This window comes from Piliocolobus tephrosceles, chromosome 14 (assembly GCF_002776525.5).
Source record: "Piliocolobus tephrosceles isolate RC106 chromosome 14, ASM277652v3, whole genome shotgun sequence".
Taxonomy (NCBI): domain Eukaryota; kingdom Metazoa; phylum Chordata; class Mammalia; order Primates; family Cercopithecidae; genus Piliocolobus; species Piliocolobus tephrosceles.
Window position 1 is genome coordinate 10,548,487 of NC_045447.1, and position 18,164 is coordinate 10,566,650.

Genomic DNA, 18,164 nt, shown 5'->3' on the forward strand with positions numbered 1-18,164 from the left:
AGCACCATCTAGGCACCAGGCCCTGAGCGAAGGCCTGGTTTAACGCAGGCTGCTGCCTACACGGCATCCACAGATGGCGGGGATAGATGAGACCAAACTTGCAGGAACTACAGTTTATAGAGTCTATGCCGCATCACAGGCATTCATTTGGAGCATGTTGACTGTGTGCCTGGCTCTCCATGTGCTTTTGGCTCACCGAATGAATGAGCGAGTGAACAAATGAGCTTCCAATGGGCAGGCTACTGAGGGCAGGTGGGGAGCCTGCCTAACCTCCACATCCCCAGGGAAGAGGCATGGCCAGGCTGCTGCGCAGAGGCTGCCCTTTCACGCTGCTCTGCTGACTCCTGCTGGCCACAGCCTGGAATGGCAGCTGTCACCTTGCAGTAGCCTTCCTGGGCTGCTCTGAGGTGGGGGTGGGGGAGCGGTGAGCAGGAAGGAAACTGAGGGGCTGGCTTCCTTAGGGGTTTGTAAACACACCCCTCCCTGGCCCCCTCTGAAAATGAGGAAGCATCTCCGGGAAAGAAACCAATCTGGTTGGGAGTGAGATCACAGCAGAGCTACATGCTGAGCCCTGAGAGTCCCCGACTCCAGGACTGGGCCTGGGCTCAGCAGGGAAAGGAGCTGACCAGGTTTCCTGACTTCCCACTGCCCTCTTGGCCACCCTCACATCCCTCTGAGCCTCAGTTTCTTCACCTGTCAAGTGGGGCAGGGTGCAGTCACTCCCTGCCAAGGTGACTGTGAGGATGGCATGGCACAGCCAGACGTGCCTGGAAGCGCTCTGCAGGCCCCACAGACTGATGCTTACTATCTGTGTCACTGTGGGCAAGGGACTTACCATCGCTGGGCCTTGGTTTTGGCCCCTTTGCAACACGGGGCTGGTTAACAGCACCAGCTTGTGAAACACCTCCAAAGGCCTGGTCCAGTGGAGCGCTCAGGAAATGGGACATTGATGGGGACATGCTGACCTGTCTCTCACCTGCAGGGTCTCTTCTGGGGTCTACGAGCCAGTTGTGATTGAAAGCCATTGAGGAGCAGGTGTCCGGGCTGGAGAAGAGTCCTGCTTTCTCTGGAGTCCAGACCCGCATCATTCCATGAGAAACGTTCCCCTTCAGATCACCTCTGCGCCATATCTCCTCCATGCCTCCTCCATGCACTCCAGTCCACACTGTCCCCCTAGCATCATTCCATTGCCCTCCCATCCATGCTGGGACCCTCCTGGCCCACCAAGGCCCAGGCACCACTGTGAATATTCTCCTCTGAACCACTAGAGGGCAGGCCAGGCGGGCCAGGCGGGCCCATGCAGCTCCTGGACAAGAAGGAGCTGGCCAGGACTGTTGCTGCCAGAGACTGACCCGGCCCTCTGGCTGAGGACATGCAGCAGCTCCTAAATGTAGAGATGCCTGTGACTGAGGGGCTTCTCTACCTGTGTCCCCACTCACTCCAGGAGCACTGGCTTTGGTCACATCTTAGCGGCAGGGCCTTGCTTCCTTGCTCTGGTGTGAGGGGGCCAGACCGCCTCCAGAATCCTGCCACCTGTGACTGTCTGACTGCTTAGTGCTTCAGCTGTCCCTTCCTGTGTCCTGGGGGACCTGCTGGCGGCCTCTTCCTGGGAGCCATGACCTCACACCCCACCCACACTCCAGATCGAGACTCCTGCCTCCCCCGGCGAAAGTCCTCCCGCTGCCTTGCAGCCTGCACTTTGCACATGCTCACCCCCAGCACAGTCCCGCTGGCCCCTCACCTCCCCTTCCCTGGGCCCCTTCCCAAAGACTCCTGGTCACTGCCTGCTGTGCAGTCAGAGGCCCAGGGTCCAGCAGCCCGGCGGGAACGGGTACTGCCTCTCCTCCCTCCAGTTAGCTCCAGCTCAGGTCTGAGACCCGTGCTGAGAAAGGTCTGAGCACTGATGGTGCCCTCTGCCCAGGGCTGGGTCCTGAGCAGCTGGTTTTCCTGCAGGAAGGTTGGAGCAAGCAAAGTCCTTCTCTGCCCTCAGGGTCAGCTGCACCGACTGGGGTGGATGCCAGAGAGGCAGGTGGGCTGTGGCTGGACTGGTCCGGAGCTGGCTCCATTGCCAGAAAAGCCTCAGCCTTCCTCTGTAAGCATCCTCCCTTTCTGGGCAAGGGGGAAGGGCTCCTTTAAGGGGTGTGCTTTCCCAGCGGGGAGCAGTCTGGCCCTGCCCCCTACTAAAGCCTCTGCTCTCAGCACTTTCCCCCAAGTCCTTGTAACTTGCTTGAAGGTGGGTTCTGGCTGCCAGCCAGTCCCTGGACAAACTCTCCTGCCCCTTTAAAATTTCACTCATTTTGTATAAACCCAGCAGGCTGGTGTTTACTTAGCCCTGTAGCTTTTTTCATTTTTTCTTTCCTTCTTCTTGAGTTCACGGTTCAATATTGTCTCCTCCCCCAGGTGAGGGGAGGTGCTGCTTTTCTGCCCCACCTGCCGGCTGGTTCCAGCAGTGCTGGGGCCCAGCTGAGGGGCCGGGATGGGGGCTTCTCTCTCTGGGAGGGGTGCAGGTGCCCTCCCCAGACTGGGAGGGTTCCTTCCCTAGTTCCCCATCTTCCCTTGCTGGTGAGAGTTGGGCTTCTTGGTCTTGGAACTCCCTGGCATTGGGACCAGAGCATTTCTAGCATTTGTTGTTGTTTTACTCACCTAACCCTTAGAAAATGAATGTTAGAAGGTGCCTGCCGAGGTGGGACAGAGTGTTTACTCAGGCTGGAGAAGGCTCTGCTCAGCTCTGAGAGTCCCCTCCTGCCCCACAGATACTGGCACTCAAAAAGGAAGCTGACCGCACTGGGTCCAGACGAATTCACCCCCAGAAGATGGGGGGAGTTCTGTCCTGCCCTTCTATGTCTGTGTGACCTCACCCAGCCTAGGAGGGAGGTGCATTCAGGGTAGATTCGCCTCTCATTCAAAGTTCTAGGGCTTTGGGCAGAAAATAGCCGGCTTTGGTGCTGTTGGGGAGACTCCTCCAGACCAGGAACCCCGGAAGGAGACAGAGCCTGCCACATCCTCCCACGCCAGGCCCTGGGCCAGGGTGATTGGACTGAGAATTCGGCCACAACCAAATTGATGCTGGCTGGAGCCAGAGGCCAGAAAGCCTGGCTTTGTTGTTCCCATGTGGGAGCTCTGTCCTCAGCCCTCCTGTCCCCTTGAGCTCAGTGAATTCCCACCAGGCGCCCACAGCTCCTGGACTTCAAATTCTATATATTGAGAGAGATGGAGAGTATATCAGAGATATTTTTGGAAAGGAATTGGTCTATGCAATGTCAGTTTGGAATCTTCTTGAAAGTTTAACGTTTTTATTAGGAGATTTAAGAAATAAAGGTCTACAATATCTTTAGGGTTTTTTTTTTTCCTGTTTACCGCACAAACTGACCACACGGCATGTCTGCCAGGATGGAGGGTGTCCGTGTTTTCTGTCTTTAGGGAGGTGATCAAGGAGGTGGGGGGAGGTGTCTTTTTTTTCTTGGAGTCCCCTCCTTTCTAACAGAATGTTGCCACCACTACTTGAGTGGGCTGTGTTTGTTCCTCTGTCCCAGCTTCTGTTGTAGAAAATAACATTGTTAGGGGAAATCAGCCTAGTGTCAGTGTCTTGGTTTGAGGGGAAAAAATTAAATGTTTCGGTTTTTGTTTCTTTTGCTGTTTTGTTTTTACCTTGTTACTTTATCATATTGACTTTAGGGTCAAAGGCAACATCAGAAGGAAGTCAGATGTGTATAGTGACATTCCAAGGGTGGGGAAGATGTAGGGGTCCAGGGTTCTCCCGGTCCTGGCTACAGGCACAATCACCACCACCTTCATCATTCCAGATTCCTGAGGAGGAAACTGAGAGGGCCTTTACCTGCCAGCCTCATACTGAGCGAAAGCTCTGTCCTCAGGGCCAAGTTCTAACCACTGCCCTGGAGACCTTCTCTGCAATCAAGTGGCCTCTAAGGAGCATGCCTGAGGACAAATAACTGTGCCTCAGTTTCCTCACCTGCAGATGGGGTTATCAAATAACGCGAGTGTGCAGCCTGACTTATAGGAGGTGTGAATGTGTTCCCAAACTAAAGCTCCAGGCTGCCATCGTTTATAGGCCCAGGCTTGCCCTGGGCCCCTCACCCCTGTTTCTGACCCTCCCAAGTCGCTCTGGGACAGGCAAGTCACTCTGGGTCTTTAATGAGCTTGGAGGTGACAGGAAGGTACAATGGTACTGGCCAGGCCGGGAGGAATCAGGCCACCAGGGCTCCATCTCTATCCCAGGATAGCATTCACCCCACTCCTCAGGGCTGACCCCCACTTACAGCCTCTAAACCCTGAAGGCGGATTCTGCCCCTTCCTCTGTTATATGCACACCCGGGGAGGGAGGTAAAAGTGGGCTCCTAGCTGAGCCCAGAGTCTCCTGAGAGAGAAGGGAAAATAATTGGATTGTAGGTTTAAAAATGTTGCTCTTGGCCAGGCGCAGTGGCTCACGCCTATAATCCCAGCACTTTGGGAGGCTGAGGCAGGAGGCAGATCACCTGAGGTCAGGGGTTTGAGACCAGCCTGACCAATATGGAGAAACCCCATCTCTACTAAAAATAGAAAAATTAGCTGGGCGTGGTGGTGGGTGCCTGTAATCCCAGCTACTCAGGAGGCTGAGGCAGGAGAATCACTTGAACCCAGGAGGCAGAGGTTGCAGTGAGCCAAGATCGTGCCATTGCACTCCAGCCTGAGTGACAGGATGGGCTTCCAACAAACCAAGGAGATAAATGCCAGAGGGAGTGAACCATGCCAGGCTCAGAGCACATCTCTCCCCAAACCCCCCAGGTGGGGACAGCAGGCCAAAGGCCTCCACATAACCCCTCAGGGAGGCCTGGAGTCCAGATGCTGTACTCCAGGATCTAAACAATCACTGAATTTTAAAGCTGGCTGGTTCAAAACTCTTACTTTGGGCCGAGCGCGATGGCTCACACCTGTAACCCAAGCACTTTTGGAGGCTGAGGTGGGCAGATCACCTGAGGTCAAGAGTTTGATACCAACCTAGCCAACACAGTGAAAACTCGTCTCTACTAAAAAATACAAAAATTAGCTGGACGTGTTGGCATGCGCCTGTAGTCCCAGCTACTCGGGAGGCTGAGGCAGGAGAATCACTTGAACCCAGGAGGCAGAGGTTGCATGAGCTGAGAACATGCCACTGCACTGCAGCCTGGGCGACAGTGAGACTCCCATCTCTGGAAAAAAAAAAAAAAAAAAAAAAAGCTCTTACTTTGGGCCAAGCCTTCACGGGGTGCCAGGGATACAGCAGGAACCTCAGATCCTACCCTCAGGGAGCTGACAGGGCCGGATCAACAAGTGTGTCAGTGAATTAAAAGGCACAGGAGGCTGGGCACGGTGGCTCAAGCCTATAAACTTTTGGAGGCCGAGTTGGGACGATCGCTTGAGCCCAGGAGTTGGACACCAGCCTGGGTAACATAGAACTCCATCTCTAAGAAAGAAAAAAAACCCTTCCCAGCTGGCTTCCCTGAGGAACGTGGCGTCCCAGTGAGACCGGATGGATGAGGAGCAGCCGCCGGTGAGTGGTGGGGGACCGCGTTCCTATCTCGGAGCTGAAGAAGTGTGGAAGATGATCTGGCCCAACATCCCTTTGTTCTCAGAGGAAGGACCCTCCAAGACCGGGGAGGGGCCTGTGCGTGGGTTCCGGTCCGAAACATGCCTGGGCTGCTGCCAGAGGCAGCCGGTGAAAGAAGGGAGGGGACATCCGGAGGGTGGCCCGGGAGGCCAGGCGATGGTGAGGAGGGCGCCTCCTCTCCACCAATCCAAATCCTCCCCATTCAAGCGGGCTGGGGACAGACCCTCCCCTGCCCATCCTAGGCTGGAAAGTGAACATTCTCTGCGCCTCTCCCACCTACAGACTAGTTACGGCCCCCAGTTCCCGTGTCGGCTTCACCACTGACTCGGATTGGGATCTACCTTTCTCTGAGCCTCGCTTTTCCCATCTGAAAAATGGAACTTCCGATCCCGCACTCCCATCTCACTCTGACCCCAGGACTTTGGGATACTTAGAGATTGGCTTTTGGTGGGGCGGCGACAGGACTGTGGCCATGAAGGCCAGGGAGTCTGGGTCCCCAACTCGGTCCCATTCCCTAGGGAGATTCGGGCAGCAACCGGCCTCACAATGCTCTTGAGAACTACACTTGCCCGATATGCAAAGGAGAGGAGGCGGTTCCTGCTAGTCTCGGACGACGTGGGCCTGAGCCGGCCTGGAGACTACAACTCCCGGCGCGCTCCGCAGTCCAAAGCCGGAAAAGCGTGAATCCGGAACCGGATGTGGCTTGCGGCTCCGGTGACTGAACGCGCGCGGAAATGGTGAGATTGGGACAGAGTGCCGGAGATAGGGGCGTCTGGGGGTAGGGTCTCGGGTGCTCAGGAGCTGGGGCATGGGCACTGGAAAGGGGATTGCTCTCCCGCCCCCCTATTGTAGGGACGACAACGCGGAGGCCTGGCATTCTCTCCCATCCTAGAAACTGATCCCTAGTCAGCCCTCTAGCGTCTGTTGAATGGGAAGCTTAGACTGTGATCGGGCCGCGACGCCCCGCCTCCATCAGTGCGCCAAAATAGAGTCACTTCGTCAGCTGAGACCTCCCTTTTCTCCAGGCCACGGGGACAGACCAGGTGGTGGGACTCGGCCTCGTCGCCGTTAGCCTGATCATCTTCACCTACTACACCGCCTGGGTGATTCTCTTGGTATGTCATTCTCCCCGTCCGCTGCTCACCTTCCTGTAGCCCTGGCACCGCCAAAGCAACTTCTATGTAGGTTCTAGGCAGGGCGCTGGCTTCATTGCCTGCCTCATCTCCAGAACAACCCTATGAGGAAGATGCCAGTGGTGCCGCATTTTATAGATGAGATAGCTGAGGCTCGGGGAGAAGGATCTGGCCCAAGATTGCATCCTTAGCTGCTACACTTAAAACTCTGTTTCCAGCTTGCTTTGACTTTTGGGGGAGTTATGTTCCTTCTGGGTTAGCCTGCTGACTCAGGCATGGCCAGCGCCAGTGATATTTGTGAAGGCCTTTAGGATACTTTTTTCTTGTGGGAAAACTTGTTGGTCATTGCTTAAGAAGTGCAGTGTGTTTGGAAGTGCAGAACTTGCTATCCTTTAGGGAAAAAATATTAGTGAAGAATCCCTGGAGGCCCAGGTTGGGAGTCAGTCGAGGATTCCTCATGTACTATTTGCTAGGCTGTGAGTGCCTCAGGGCAGGTCTCTTGTCCCCTGTTCTCTTGTCCCCACCACCAACCTATGGCAGGCACCAAAGCAAGTGCCCAGTAAATACCAATAAGAAATTAAGGAAGGAGGCCGGGCGCGGTGGCTCAAGCCTGTAATCCCAGCACTTTGGGAGGCCGAGACTGGCGGATCACAAGGTCAGGAGATCGAGACCATCCTGGCTAACCCAGTGAAACCCCGTCTCTACTAAAAAATGCAAAAAACTAGCCGGGCGAGGTGGCGGGCGCTTGTAGTCCCAGCTACTCGGGAGGCTGAGGCAGGAGAATGGCGTAAACCCGGGAGGTGGAGCTTGCAGTGAGCTGAGATCCGGCCACTGCACTCCAGCCTGGGTGATAGAGCAAGACTCTGTCTCAAAAAAAAAGAAAAAAAAAAAAAAGAAATTAAGGAAGGAAACAAACCACGACACCCAAATGCCATAATCTTAAAGAAAAGCAAATGCAGGCCCAGTGCTCTGAATGGGCCAACCCCTTAGATGGTGGAGGTGGTATGTTTGGGCTTGGGGGCTGGGCAAGGCGAGCAAGGCTCACCAGAGCTCTGCCCTCAATGCCAGCCATTCATCGACAGTCAGCATGTCATCCACAAGTATTTCCTGCCCCGAGCCTATGCTGTCGCCATCCCACTGGCTGCAGGCCTCCTGCTGCTCCTGTTTGTGGGTAAGTCATCACCTCCTCCCCTTGATCCCGGGCAGGGTTTCGGGAGGACCCCACCACTGAACATGCTTCCACACTTTGGCACTGCTGGAAGCTCCTTGCCCCGAACTCACCGTGGGGTTTTCCTGTTCATCCTTCGAGGCTGCCAGTCAGTAACCTCTGGGTTTCCTGGTGCCCCAGGCTTTTTGGACTCCAATGACCTGTCCCCCTCTTTCCTGCCCCCAACCCCATCATCACTCTGCTCACACCTCAGTCACTCTCTTGTCACCCTGGCTTCTAATTCCTGCACCTCTCTCTCTCATAGCTTCCTAGGGGCGGGAACTGTGTCTCCATCATTACCGTGCATCTAGAATGGGCTATGGCACTGAGGTTGTGCTCAGAAAGTCATTTGGATGAGTCAGTCAAGAGCCGGGTGCCTGGATGGGTGGGTGGGTGAGGTGTAGGAGGTGGGTAGGTATGTAGGTGGACAAGTGGTTGACTGGGTGATCTGTAGATGGGTGGATCTTGTTCCCCTTGGAATCTGAAACACTAAATGCAGCATCTTGCCTGAGGCAGGCAATCAGTTGGTGTTTGTTGAATGAATGTGAGTGGACGTATGGCTTGACAAATGACCAGGGAGATGAGCAGGTTCCCTGGAGGGTGGTTGGGTAGGTTCACAGCCCTGCATGTGGGTGGCTCTGCTGTGTCGTGCCCTGGCCTCCCAGCAGCCCTGAGCTTAGATGTTACGTGGCCTTTCTGGTCTATGTATTCCAGGACTGTTCATCACCTACGTGATGCTGAAGAGCGAGAGGGTGACCAAGAAGGCTCAGTGAAGGTCCTGCGGGGATGAGGCTGGCAGCCCCTTCTCTGCTTCCCCTCCAGCACAGGGACCAAGTAGGGGAGCCTGCAGAACCTGTCCAGGCACAGTGGCGCCTCAAGCCTGCCTGTCCTGCAGAGTCCCCATGACATGGAGCTTACCCCTGCCTGACCGGAGCCCCCTCCCTGACTCTCACTTCCAGAAGCTAGGAGGGAGGAATACCTGGAAGACTCCAGTCACCCTCTTCTTGCTCAGGGCCTAAAAGATGCTGGTCTCCCACTCTCACTCTCAGACTCCTTGCCACCTTTTCCCCTGGGTTCTGCCATTTTGCCTCACTTCCCCTCCTGTCACATGCTGACATTGGACTTAGCAGGTTCTAAGTCCGCATGTGTGACCTCTCTGACCTCTCTCCACAAGTCCTGCTCCTCCAGCAAGGCAGCTTTCCTTTGCCTGACACAGCCCAAGACCCCACAAAGCCTTCTGGACCTGGAACGCCTGGGGAAGGACTGACAGACCCCAGCACCAGCCCTGGGGCTCAGGGCATATTAGCTGCTGACCGACCGCTCCCCATGGAGGCCCAGCCCCAAAGGCCCAGGGCTGGCCTGTTTGGGAGAGCTGACCAATAAACACTGATGATGTGTTTGTCTCTGTGCTGTGTTCACCCAGGGTCGGGGCTGGAGCGGGCTGGGAGTGGTCTTGGGTCAGGAGATCCTGTAGAGTGGGGGTGACTCAGGGGCCTTCTGCCCTGACCCTGTGCGCTGGGGATACAGCAGGGACTGGGAGAGATGTGCGTCCTACCCAATGGAGCTCACAGCTGGGAGTCACTGAAGGCCCTGGCACCCCTGTGCCGTGCCTCCTCTGTGCCAGCTTGGGCAGGTTGGATTTATTACTTTAGGGACCCTTGGGCCACTCCCCTAAAAGCCCCACAGCCCAACTTAACGTGGCCCTGAGCAGCGAAGGCTGCTGTGTGTTCAGGTTGGCTGGACTGGCCCAGCCCCCAGCCTTCCAGCAGTCCCACCGCGCCTGGGCAGCTGGCTCTCCCATTTGCCACCGCACCTAGTATAAACCCCCATTCCTCAAACCCGGGACCCTCGCTCTTCTTCCATTTGGCAGAGGTATCTTCCTCATCACAGAGAAAAAAAGAGGCCAACTGCAGACACCCAGCCCCGCCTGTTCCATACTCTGTCCTCCAGTCCAGGCAGAGCTGCCTACTTAGGCTCTGGATCCTAATCCACCAACCCCCAACTACTATAGTGGGAGCCTGAGGTCACAGATAGCCCGCCCCTGTTGTGAGAAAAATCTCCACAGGATTCTCCCACTGTTTCCTAAGTGTGCTCTGGGATCCCACTTACAGGCCCTCCATCAACCCAGTAGTTCCCACTAAGTGTCTCCCTCTGTCCATTTCACCACCAAGCTTCCCCAAAGGGGGTCCACATCTGCCTCCTGCATTTCCTCACCTCCTGCCACACTCAGCATCTGGCCCCATCTCTCCAGGCAGGCTCCAGCCACTGAGGCCACCAGCAGTGTCCACTCTTTATTTATTTTTTTGTGATGAAGTTTCGCTCTTGTTGCCCAGGCTGGAGTGCAATGGCATGATCTCGGCTCACTGCAACCTCCACCTCCTGAGTTCAAGTGATTATCCTGTCTCAGCCTCCCGAGTAGCTGGGATTACAGGCATGAGCCACCACACCCGGCTAATTTTGTATTTTTTGTAGAGACTGGGTTTCTCCATGTTGGTCAGGCTAGTCTTGAACTCTTGACTTCAGGCTGTCCGCCTGCCTTGGCCCCCCAAAGTGCTGGGATTACAGGCATAAGCCACCATGCCCAGTCGATGTCCGCTCTTTAAATCCAAAGGATGTCTGCTTGACTCAGCTGCATTTGGCCTGTGATATCCCCTGATCCGCTCTCAGCCACTTTCTTGATGTCTGTGATGACCGTTCTTTTTGTTTGTTGGTTTGAGACAGAGTCTCTCTGCTGCCTAGGCTGGAGTGCAGTGGTGCAATCTTGGCTCACTGCAACCTCTGCCTCCTGGGTTCAAGTGATCCTCCTGCCTCAGTCTCCCTCGTAGCTGGGATTACAGGCGCCTGCCACCACGCCCAGCAGCAAATTTTTTTTGTATTTTTAGTAGAGATGGAGTTTTGCCTTATTGACCAGGCTGGTTTCAAACTCCTGACCTCAGGTGATCTGCCTGCCTCAGCCTCCCAAAGTGCTGGGATTGCAGGCATGAGCTACCATGCCCGACTGTGACGACCATTCTGCTATTTGATGTCTCACTCATGCTGTCTTCTGCCACGTGATGCTGGGCTCCTCAGGGATGTGTCACAAGCCTTCTCACTCTCGCCAGGCTCACCTCTGGCCCAATGCGCTGCACATGGCCCAGCTGCCCACCTGACACCCTCATCAGATGCCATGGTGGGAACCTCAAATGCATTCTCTCATGAGCTGAATTCTCAGACTTCCAAATCTGGCTCTCCTCCTCATGCCTTGCCCCCTCTAGTGACTGGTGTCCCATGTCCTTAACCTGGCTTTCTTCCTCATCCCCCCATCCACAGGACCCCAAGCTTTATCAATCCTCCCCTTTTCTCCCGGCCTCTAGCCACCTTCCTGATGCAAAGCCACCATCCTCTGCCCTAAGTCCCAGATGGCTTCCTCACCACTTCTGCCCACTCTGGCCCCACCAGTCCAACTATGCATAACAACCAGTGCCCTTCAAAAATGTGCACCTTGACCAGGCACGGTGGCTCATGCCTGTAATCCCAGCACTTTGGGAGGCCAGGGTGGGTGGATCACTTGAGGTCAGGAGTTCAAGACCAGCCTGGCCAACATGGTGAAACCCCGTTTCTACTAAAAATACAAAAATGGCTGGGCGTGGTGTCTCACGCCTGTAATCCCAGCACTTTGGGAGGCTGAGGCGGGTGGATCACAAGGTCAAGAGATCAATACCATCCTGGCCAACATGGTGAAACCCCGGTTCTACTAAAAATACAAAAATTAGCTGGACGTGGTGGTGCATGCCTGTAATCCTAGCTACTCAGGAGGCTGAGGCAGGAGAATTACTTGAACTGGGAAGTCGGAGGTTGAAGTGAGCCGGGATCGCGCCACTGCACTCCAGCCTGACAACAGAGAGAGACTCCGTCTAAAAAAAAAAAAAAAAAATTAGCCCAGCATGGTAGCACGTGGCTGTAGTCCCAGCTACTCAGGAGGCTGAGGCAGAAGAATCGCTTGAACCTGGGAGGCAGAGGTTGAAGTTAGCCAATACCGCACCACTGCACTCCAGCCTGGGCGACAGGGCAAGACTGTCTCAGAAAAAAAGAAAAAAAAAATTAGCTGGGCATGGTGATGCGTGCCTGTAATCCCAGCTACTTGGGAGGCTGAGGCATGAGAATCACTTGAACCCGGAGGCAGAGGTTGCAGTGAGCCATTGCACTCCAGCGTGGGCAAGAGAGCGAGATTCTGTCTCAAAACAAACAAAACCCTCGCACCTTGGCGCCTCACACTCACACCCGTACCCACAATACCTCTCTGGGTCCCCACAAGGCCCTGCCTCCCAGCCTGCTTTCCCTTCTTCACTCCAGCCACTCTAGCCTTTCACTTCCTGGACTCACCAAGGCCCTTTGCACACCCTACTCACCTTGGTCCCATAGACACTCATCCAAGACAGTCTTGTGCCAGGCACTCAGCCAGGAAGCAGGAGTGACATGGCCCCACTTTCATGGCATTCCCACTCCAGGGGGAGACGTGATAAACAATAAACAAGACAGTCTCTGACAGTGTTAGGGTGGTGAAGAAAATAAAAGTGATGTGATCAGGAGTGGGGGAAGGGAGCACTCTGCTGGAGTCTGGCAAGGTGATGAAAGAACAAGGCAAGTGGCAGTCTGGGGTCAAGAGTTTCTTTTTTTTTTTTTTTTTTGAGACGGAGTCTCGCTCTGTCACCCAGGCTGGAGTGCAGTGGCCGGATCTCAGCTCACTGCAAGCTCCGCCTCCCGGGTTTACGCCATTCTCCTGCCTCAGCCTCCCGAGTAGCTGGGACTACAGGCGCCCGCCACCTTGCCCGGCTAGTTTTTGTATTTTTAGTAGAGACGGGGGTTTCACCGTGTAGACCAGGATGGTCTCGATCTCCTGACCTCGTGATCCACCCGTCTCGGCCTCCCAAAGTGCTGGGATTACAGGCTTGAGCCACCGCGCCCGGCCAAGAGTTTCAAGTAGAGGGAATAGAAAATGCAGACGCCTTAATGGGAGAGTTTGGCGGGTAAGGAACAGGAGGGTCTGGGCGGCTGAGTGGTAAGTGTAGGGTGAGTGGTTTGAGATGGGCCTGGGGTCAGGGTGAGGCGTTTGGGTTTTGTTCCATTGCCATGGGAGCCACTGGAGGCTTTAAGCACGAGAGTGACATCATCTGAATTATGCTTTTAAAGACCACGCAGGCAGCTGAGCCCCTCCCTCTCGCTTACCACTAAATCCCCAGGGCCTAGCACTGCTGGCCCACAGTGGGTGTTCAATATCTATGTGTTCAGTGAATGGATGTCCCGACTCTCCTGTGTGACCTAGAGGTAGTGACTTCTTTCTCTAGATCACTCAGTTTTTTCACCCAAAAGACAGGCAAAGGGAATTTCACGCCAGAATGGGTGGGTGGCACAGGATTTAGGTTACTCGCCTCCCCAGGCGGCCCTAGCGACCCGAGTCCCCCAGCCCAGGGCGGAAAATGGGGGTGCTCCCTTCGCGGGACCCCAGCCAACGTCCGGCGGCCCCGCCCCAGCGGGACCGAGGTCTGAAGGATGCTGCAGCCGCGGGGGCGGGACCCGCAGGCCATCGCCAGCGCCTCCCGTGCAGATTGGATGCAGCCGCGGTCGGCGTCACCCGATTGGTCGGCCGCGAGGCAGGGGCGGGGCCTGACTCCCGCAGCGGGGCGGCGGGGAACGCGGCCAAAGCCCGGGAAGCTGCTGCGGGGGCGATGGCTGCGCCGAGCCCCGGGCCCCGCGAGGTAGGTGCGGACCCGAGAGAGGACAGGAGAGGGAAGGGTTGGTGGGCAGGGGTCGGGCCTCCCCTCGGCGCGCGGCGCGGACACGCCCCCATCCAAGCCAGGGAGCGGCCCTGCAGCCGGCGAAGACCAGGACACGCCCCACACGGGGCACCAGGTATGCCGAGGGGCGGCCTGGCGGAGATCCCTCAGCACTTCCTCAGTTTCCTCATCGGGAAAATGGAGAGGATGCTAAAGCTCCTCCTTCAGGGTGCTGTTAGGAGGTGAAGCTCTCATCCAGTGCGGGGCACACAGTGGATGCCCACTACTGGTGGGTCAGCGGCTATGACCAGCATCGTGCTGGCCCCTCAGTGCTGGCCTGGAGGCGCTCAGCATAGGCGAATGGAATAGTTGTGACCGAACCACCGGCATCACAGCTCCTGTTATCAAGGGCTCCCATGCAAGGAGCTCAAACTCAACAGTAACAAGAGTTCATACCTGCCACAAAAAAGCTGTTCTAGTTTTCACGTTGCAGATGAATAAATAAGGCACAGAAAGGTTAGGCGACTTACCTAAGGTCACAAGGTTGGTGAGAGACAGTCTGTCTCAGGCCAGGTTTGACTGCAGAGCTCACGCCCTATCTACTGATAATCATAACCATTGCTCTATTTGGGTGCTGACTGCATGCCAGGCACTGTGTGGCCCCTCTTGGGTACCAGCATCATCTATTTTACAGCTGAAGAAACTGAGGCAGAGAGAGATGAGGGGAAGTCTCACAAGTAGTGGAAGTGGGACTTGAACCCTGATCTTTTTCCTCTGTGACGCTGCCACAGGCTGTTTGTGTCCTCCCACCAGGTCCTGGCCCCCTCCCCTGAGACTGGATGCAGAGCAGTCACCTCCAGCCGCCGGGGGCTTCTCTGGCGCCTCCGAGATAAGCAGTCTCGCCTGGGCCTGTTTGAGATCAGCCCGGGGCATGAACTGCATGGGATGACGTGCATGATGCAGGCAGGGCTGTGGGCTGCCACCCAGGTCTCCATGGACCACCCACCCACGGTGAGTGGCCCATCCGTCCCATGAATGTCCACACCAGCAATAGCAAGACGTGGCTGATGCCCTGTCTGGCTAAAACTGCAGGTGTGGGGATCAGAGAGGGACATCAAGGGGAGGAAGGCAGAGAGGGAGGAACACTGTGATGTGGGAGCTGGAACGTCTGGGGTGTGTTGGGCGTGTGAGGAACCCCCTGACTCAGGTGGTTGCTGTGTGACTCCAGGTGGGTCTCTGTCTCTCTCTGGGCCTCAGTGTCCCCATCTGTATAATAGGGGGAGATGATACTCCTTGGTTTCTGAGGCCCTCCCAGCCCTGCCAGGGTGTATGGTTGAAAAAGGACCCACCCCCACCCTACTGGCCTGGCCCATCCTCTCTGGAGCTCAGGCTGAGGCAGGGCTGGCTCAGCAGAAAGGTGGCCCAACTGCAAGCTCAGCAGCTGGGCGGGCCTGGGTGAGCATGTGTGTGGCGTTCGTGTGTGTGCATGTGTGCGCAGTGGGACCACATTCCATAGGCCACATCCGGGCACAGGGACCTGGAGATCCAGGGAGAGTGCAGAGACACGAGGGAGTTCTCTAACTCGAAAACTGACCTCATCACCTGCTGAAAAGCTTCCATGGCTCCCCAGTACTCAGCATGACCTCCAGATCTAGCTGCATCCAGCCTTGTTCACACACCATCCCTCCCTGACTGGCTTCAGCCACTTGGGCCCTCCTTCCCTTGCTGGCAGCCACCAGTGCTGTTTCTACTGCTGAGAGCACCCTGCTCCTTCTCTCCACTACCCTTTAGATTTCAGCTTAGAGGCCCCACCCCCAGGAAGCCTTCTCTGATTTTTCCCCTCCCAGGTTGCATCGGGCAGCTCCCTTGGCTTCAGAGCCATCCCCTTGTACTGGACGGAATCTGGCTTCACTTGGCCAGCCTGTGAGTCTGGGAACGTGCCTGGCTTGAACTCATGGCCTGGTGCTGGGGACCCAGAATGGATGAAATACACTCAGGCCTTGCCGTGGGTCACTCTTGTCCCCCTGGCAGCCCTGGGAGGGTGAGCAACGCATCTGCCCAACTCAGGCACACCCAGAAACAACTCCGGTCCCAGTTTGCTGAAGGGATCAAATTGGAGGAGATGGGGGGTGGGCCAGGTGCAGGACATCTGGAGATCCTGGGGCAGGCAGCAGGGGCCTGAGGGGTTGCCCTGAGCTCCTCTACCTCTCCCTGCAGGGGCCACCCTCCCAGGACGATTTCTCGGAGGTCCTAACCCAGGTTCATGAGGTAGGAGGCCCCAGACTCCCATCTGGGGAGGGGCGTGTGCTGGTCTTGCTCTCTCCTCTGCAGTTTTCCCATCTGTGCAGTGGGGCTGAAGTCTTGTCCCTGAGCCTTGGGCCTTGCAGAAAGGGTGTAGTCACCCTGACCCTCCTGTCCCAGGACCAACTGCACACACCCGGGCCCACGCAGACACTCCAGAGGAGGCTCTTCCTCCCCTGCAGGGCTTCGAGCTGGGCACGCTGGCCGGCCCCGCCTTTGCCTGGCTGCGCCGCTCCCTGGGCCTGGTGGAGGAGGACTATCAGGCTGCCCTGGGCCCCGGCGGCCCCTACTTGCAGTTCCTCAGCACCTCCAAGAGCAAGGCCAGCTTCTTCCTGTCGTGAGCTTGCGGCAGGGGTGGGGCAGGGGTGGGAGTGGTACCCCTGGCTGGGAGGGCAGAATTCCCAGTGGCGGGGAAGGCCGCCTGAAGAGAGAAACAGAGCGGCCCTGATCTGGGAGCGTCAAGGCCGGACGGTGGACAGATGGGGGAGGAGAGGAGTGCGAGGGCCGAAGGCTAGAGGGGCGGTGCCGAGACCTGGTAGCGAGATCCACGTGCACAGGTCGGGGAAGGGGGCCGAGTGAGAGCCGCTCCAGTCAGGCCTGGGCAGTGACCTCTTTCTCTTGTCCCCCAGCCACGACCAGCGCTTCTTCCTGAAGACCCAGGGGCGCCGAGAGGTGCAGGCTCTGCTCGCCCACCTGCCCCGCTACGTGCAGCACCTGCAGCGGCACCCGCACTCGCTGCTGGCGCGGTTGCTGGGTACGCGGCTGGGGACGCGGCTCGGTGGGGGCCGGTCCTAGGCGGTAACATACCTGGGGAGGGTGGGGTATGTGGGCGGGGCCCAAATGGGCGGATTTGGGGTTGTAGGGCATGGGGTTGGGGACATGCGTGGGGGCAGGGCACCACTGGGGTTGGGTTTAGGGGTGGGATTGGGTCGGGATCCGGACCCCAGACAAGGAAGGGTCCGAGTGCCGCGGATCTTGAGAAGGAGGCGTGGCCTGGCGCTGGGACTGGTGCCAGATGCACCCCGGGTCGTGAAGTTTGGGGATCCTCATTCGGCGCCCTCTCCCCTTCCAGGAGTGCACAGTCTGCGGGTGGACCGGGGAAAGAAGGTGGGTGAAGCCAAGGAGAGGTGGCTGGGCGGAGCGGGCGGCTGGAGGGCGACAGCCGGCCTCCCTCACTCCCTGTCCCGGCCCCCAGACGTACTTCATCGTCATGCAGAGCGTCTTCTACCCCGCCGGCCGCATCTCCGAGAGGTGAGTGGCCCAAGCAGGTTTGGTGCCCCACCCCAGCCGAAACTCACCGCCTGAAGCACCCACACTCACTAGCCAGAAGGTGAAACTGAGGCCCAGGAAGGAGAAGGGGCGTTCCCAAGATCTGGTGGGTCAGAGACAGTGACGCTCACGCCCAGCATATCTGGAGCACTCAGTGTGCGTTAGGCGCCGTGTTGGGCCCTTCTCATGCTTTTTAATTCCCAGAAAGACGCTGAGGGGCAGCTCTTATCCTCCTTCCTAGATGAGAAACCGAGGAAGGAGAAGGCCACACAGCTAACATGTGGAGAGCAGCGACTCAGACCTAGCCTCTGACTGCACCAGTAGCCCCCTGTGCCCTCCAGCGCTGGCTCTGCCCACAAGTTCCCTGCCCCCCACCCCCGCCCGGCCATTGGCTGCCCCCAGGCCCTCCTGGTGCCTCCGCCTGGGGTTGGATCCCTGTGTCTGGGACACCTTCAGGGGTAACAAGGTGTCCAGAGGCAGGCACAGGCAGGGCTCAAGCCTGGGCTGGGCCTCCAGTGGCCTGAGTGTGAATGCCTGCTCTGCTCTTACCTTTAACTCAGAAACAATAATAGCCCGGGGTTCAGCTGTAGGGCCGGGCATGGTGGGTCTCGCTTGTAATCACAGCGCTTTGGGAGGCCAAGGCAGGAGGATTACTTGAACCCAGGAGTTGTAGACCACCCTGGGCAATATAGTGAGACCCTGCCTCTACAAAAAATGAAAAAATTAGCTGGGTGTGGTGGCATGTGCCTGTAGTCCCAGACACTTGGGAGGATTGCTTGAGCCCAGATGGTCGAGGCTTTAGTGAGCCGTGTTTGTTTCACTGCACTCCAGCCTGGGTGACAGAGTAAGACCTTCTCTAAAAAAAGAAAGAAGCAGGTGAGATTCCATCTCAAAAAATAAAAGGAAGGAAGGAAGGG

At 56.9% G+C, this 18,164-nt stretch overlaps 3 protein-coding genes across 3 annotated transcripts in view; all 3 read left to right on the plus strand.

Annotated features, from left to right (window-relative positions):
• Positions 1 to 3,628, plus strand: part of FAM102A (family with sequence similarity 102 member A) — a 40,648-nt gene extending 37,020 nt beyond the window's left edge. Inside the window, exon 11 of the mRNA XM_023217065.1 lies at positions 983 to 3,628. Within this exon, the coding sequence (XP_023072833.1) occupies positions 983 to 1,028 (46 nt within the window). The 3' untranslated portion in view covers positions 1,029 to 3,628. The remainder of the gene's footprint in view (positions 1 to 982) is intronic.
• A 1,593-nt stretch (positions 3,629 to 5,221) lies between these two features.
• DPM2 (dolichyl-phosphate mannosyltransferase subunit 2, regulatory) lies at positions 5,222 to 9,326 on the plus strand. Its single transcript, XM_023217066.2, has 4 exons — positions 5,222 to 6,321; positions 6,610 to 6,699; positions 7,786 to 7,888; positions 8,639 to 9,326. The coding sequence occupies exons 1-4, from the start codon at positions 6,319 to 6,321 to the stop codon at positions 8,695 to 8,697; spliced, it is 255 nt and encodes an 84-aa protein (XP_023072834.1). The 5' UTR covers positions 5,222 to 6,318; the 3' UTR covers positions 8,698 to 9,326.
• Positions 9,327 to 13,610: 4,284 nt separating this feature from the next.
• The window catches only part of PIP5KL1 (phosphatidylinositol-4-phosphate 5-kinase like 1), a 7,144-nt gene continuing 2,590 nt past the window's right edge, over positions 13,611 to 18,164 (plus strand). The window contains exons 1-7 of the mRNA XM_026457119.2: positions 13,611 to 13,659; positions 14,491 to 14,688; positions 15,895 to 15,945; positions 16,161 to 16,315; positions 16,608 to 16,732; positions 17,051 to 17,085; positions 17,174 to 17,229. Of these exons, the coding sequence (XP_026312904.1) occupies positions 13,630 to 13,659; positions 14,491 to 14,688; positions 15,895 to 15,945; positions 16,161 to 16,315; positions 16,608 to 16,732; positions 17,051 to 17,085; positions 17,174 to 17,229 (650 nt within the window). The 5' untranslated portion in view covers positions 13,611 to 13,629. The remainder of the gene's footprint in view (positions 13,660 to 14,490; positions 14,689 to 15,894; positions 15,946 to 16,160; positions 16,316 to 16,607; positions 16,733 to 17,050; positions 17,086 to 17,173; positions 17,230 to 18,164) is intronic.

What these genes read in the sequence shown, in the direction of transcription:
- DPM2 (XM_023217066.2), top strand. An exon ending in CCGCCTGGGTGATTCTCTTG is followed by an intron (nt 6,700 to 7,785) that starts GTATGTCATTCT and finishes CCTCAATGCCAG; the next exon opens with CCATTCATCGACAGTCAGCA. An exon ending in CCTGCTGCTCCTGTTTGTGG is followed by an intron (nt 7,889 to 8,638) that starts GTAAGTCATCAC and finishes TATGTATTCCAG; the next exon opens with GACTGTTCATCACCTACGTG.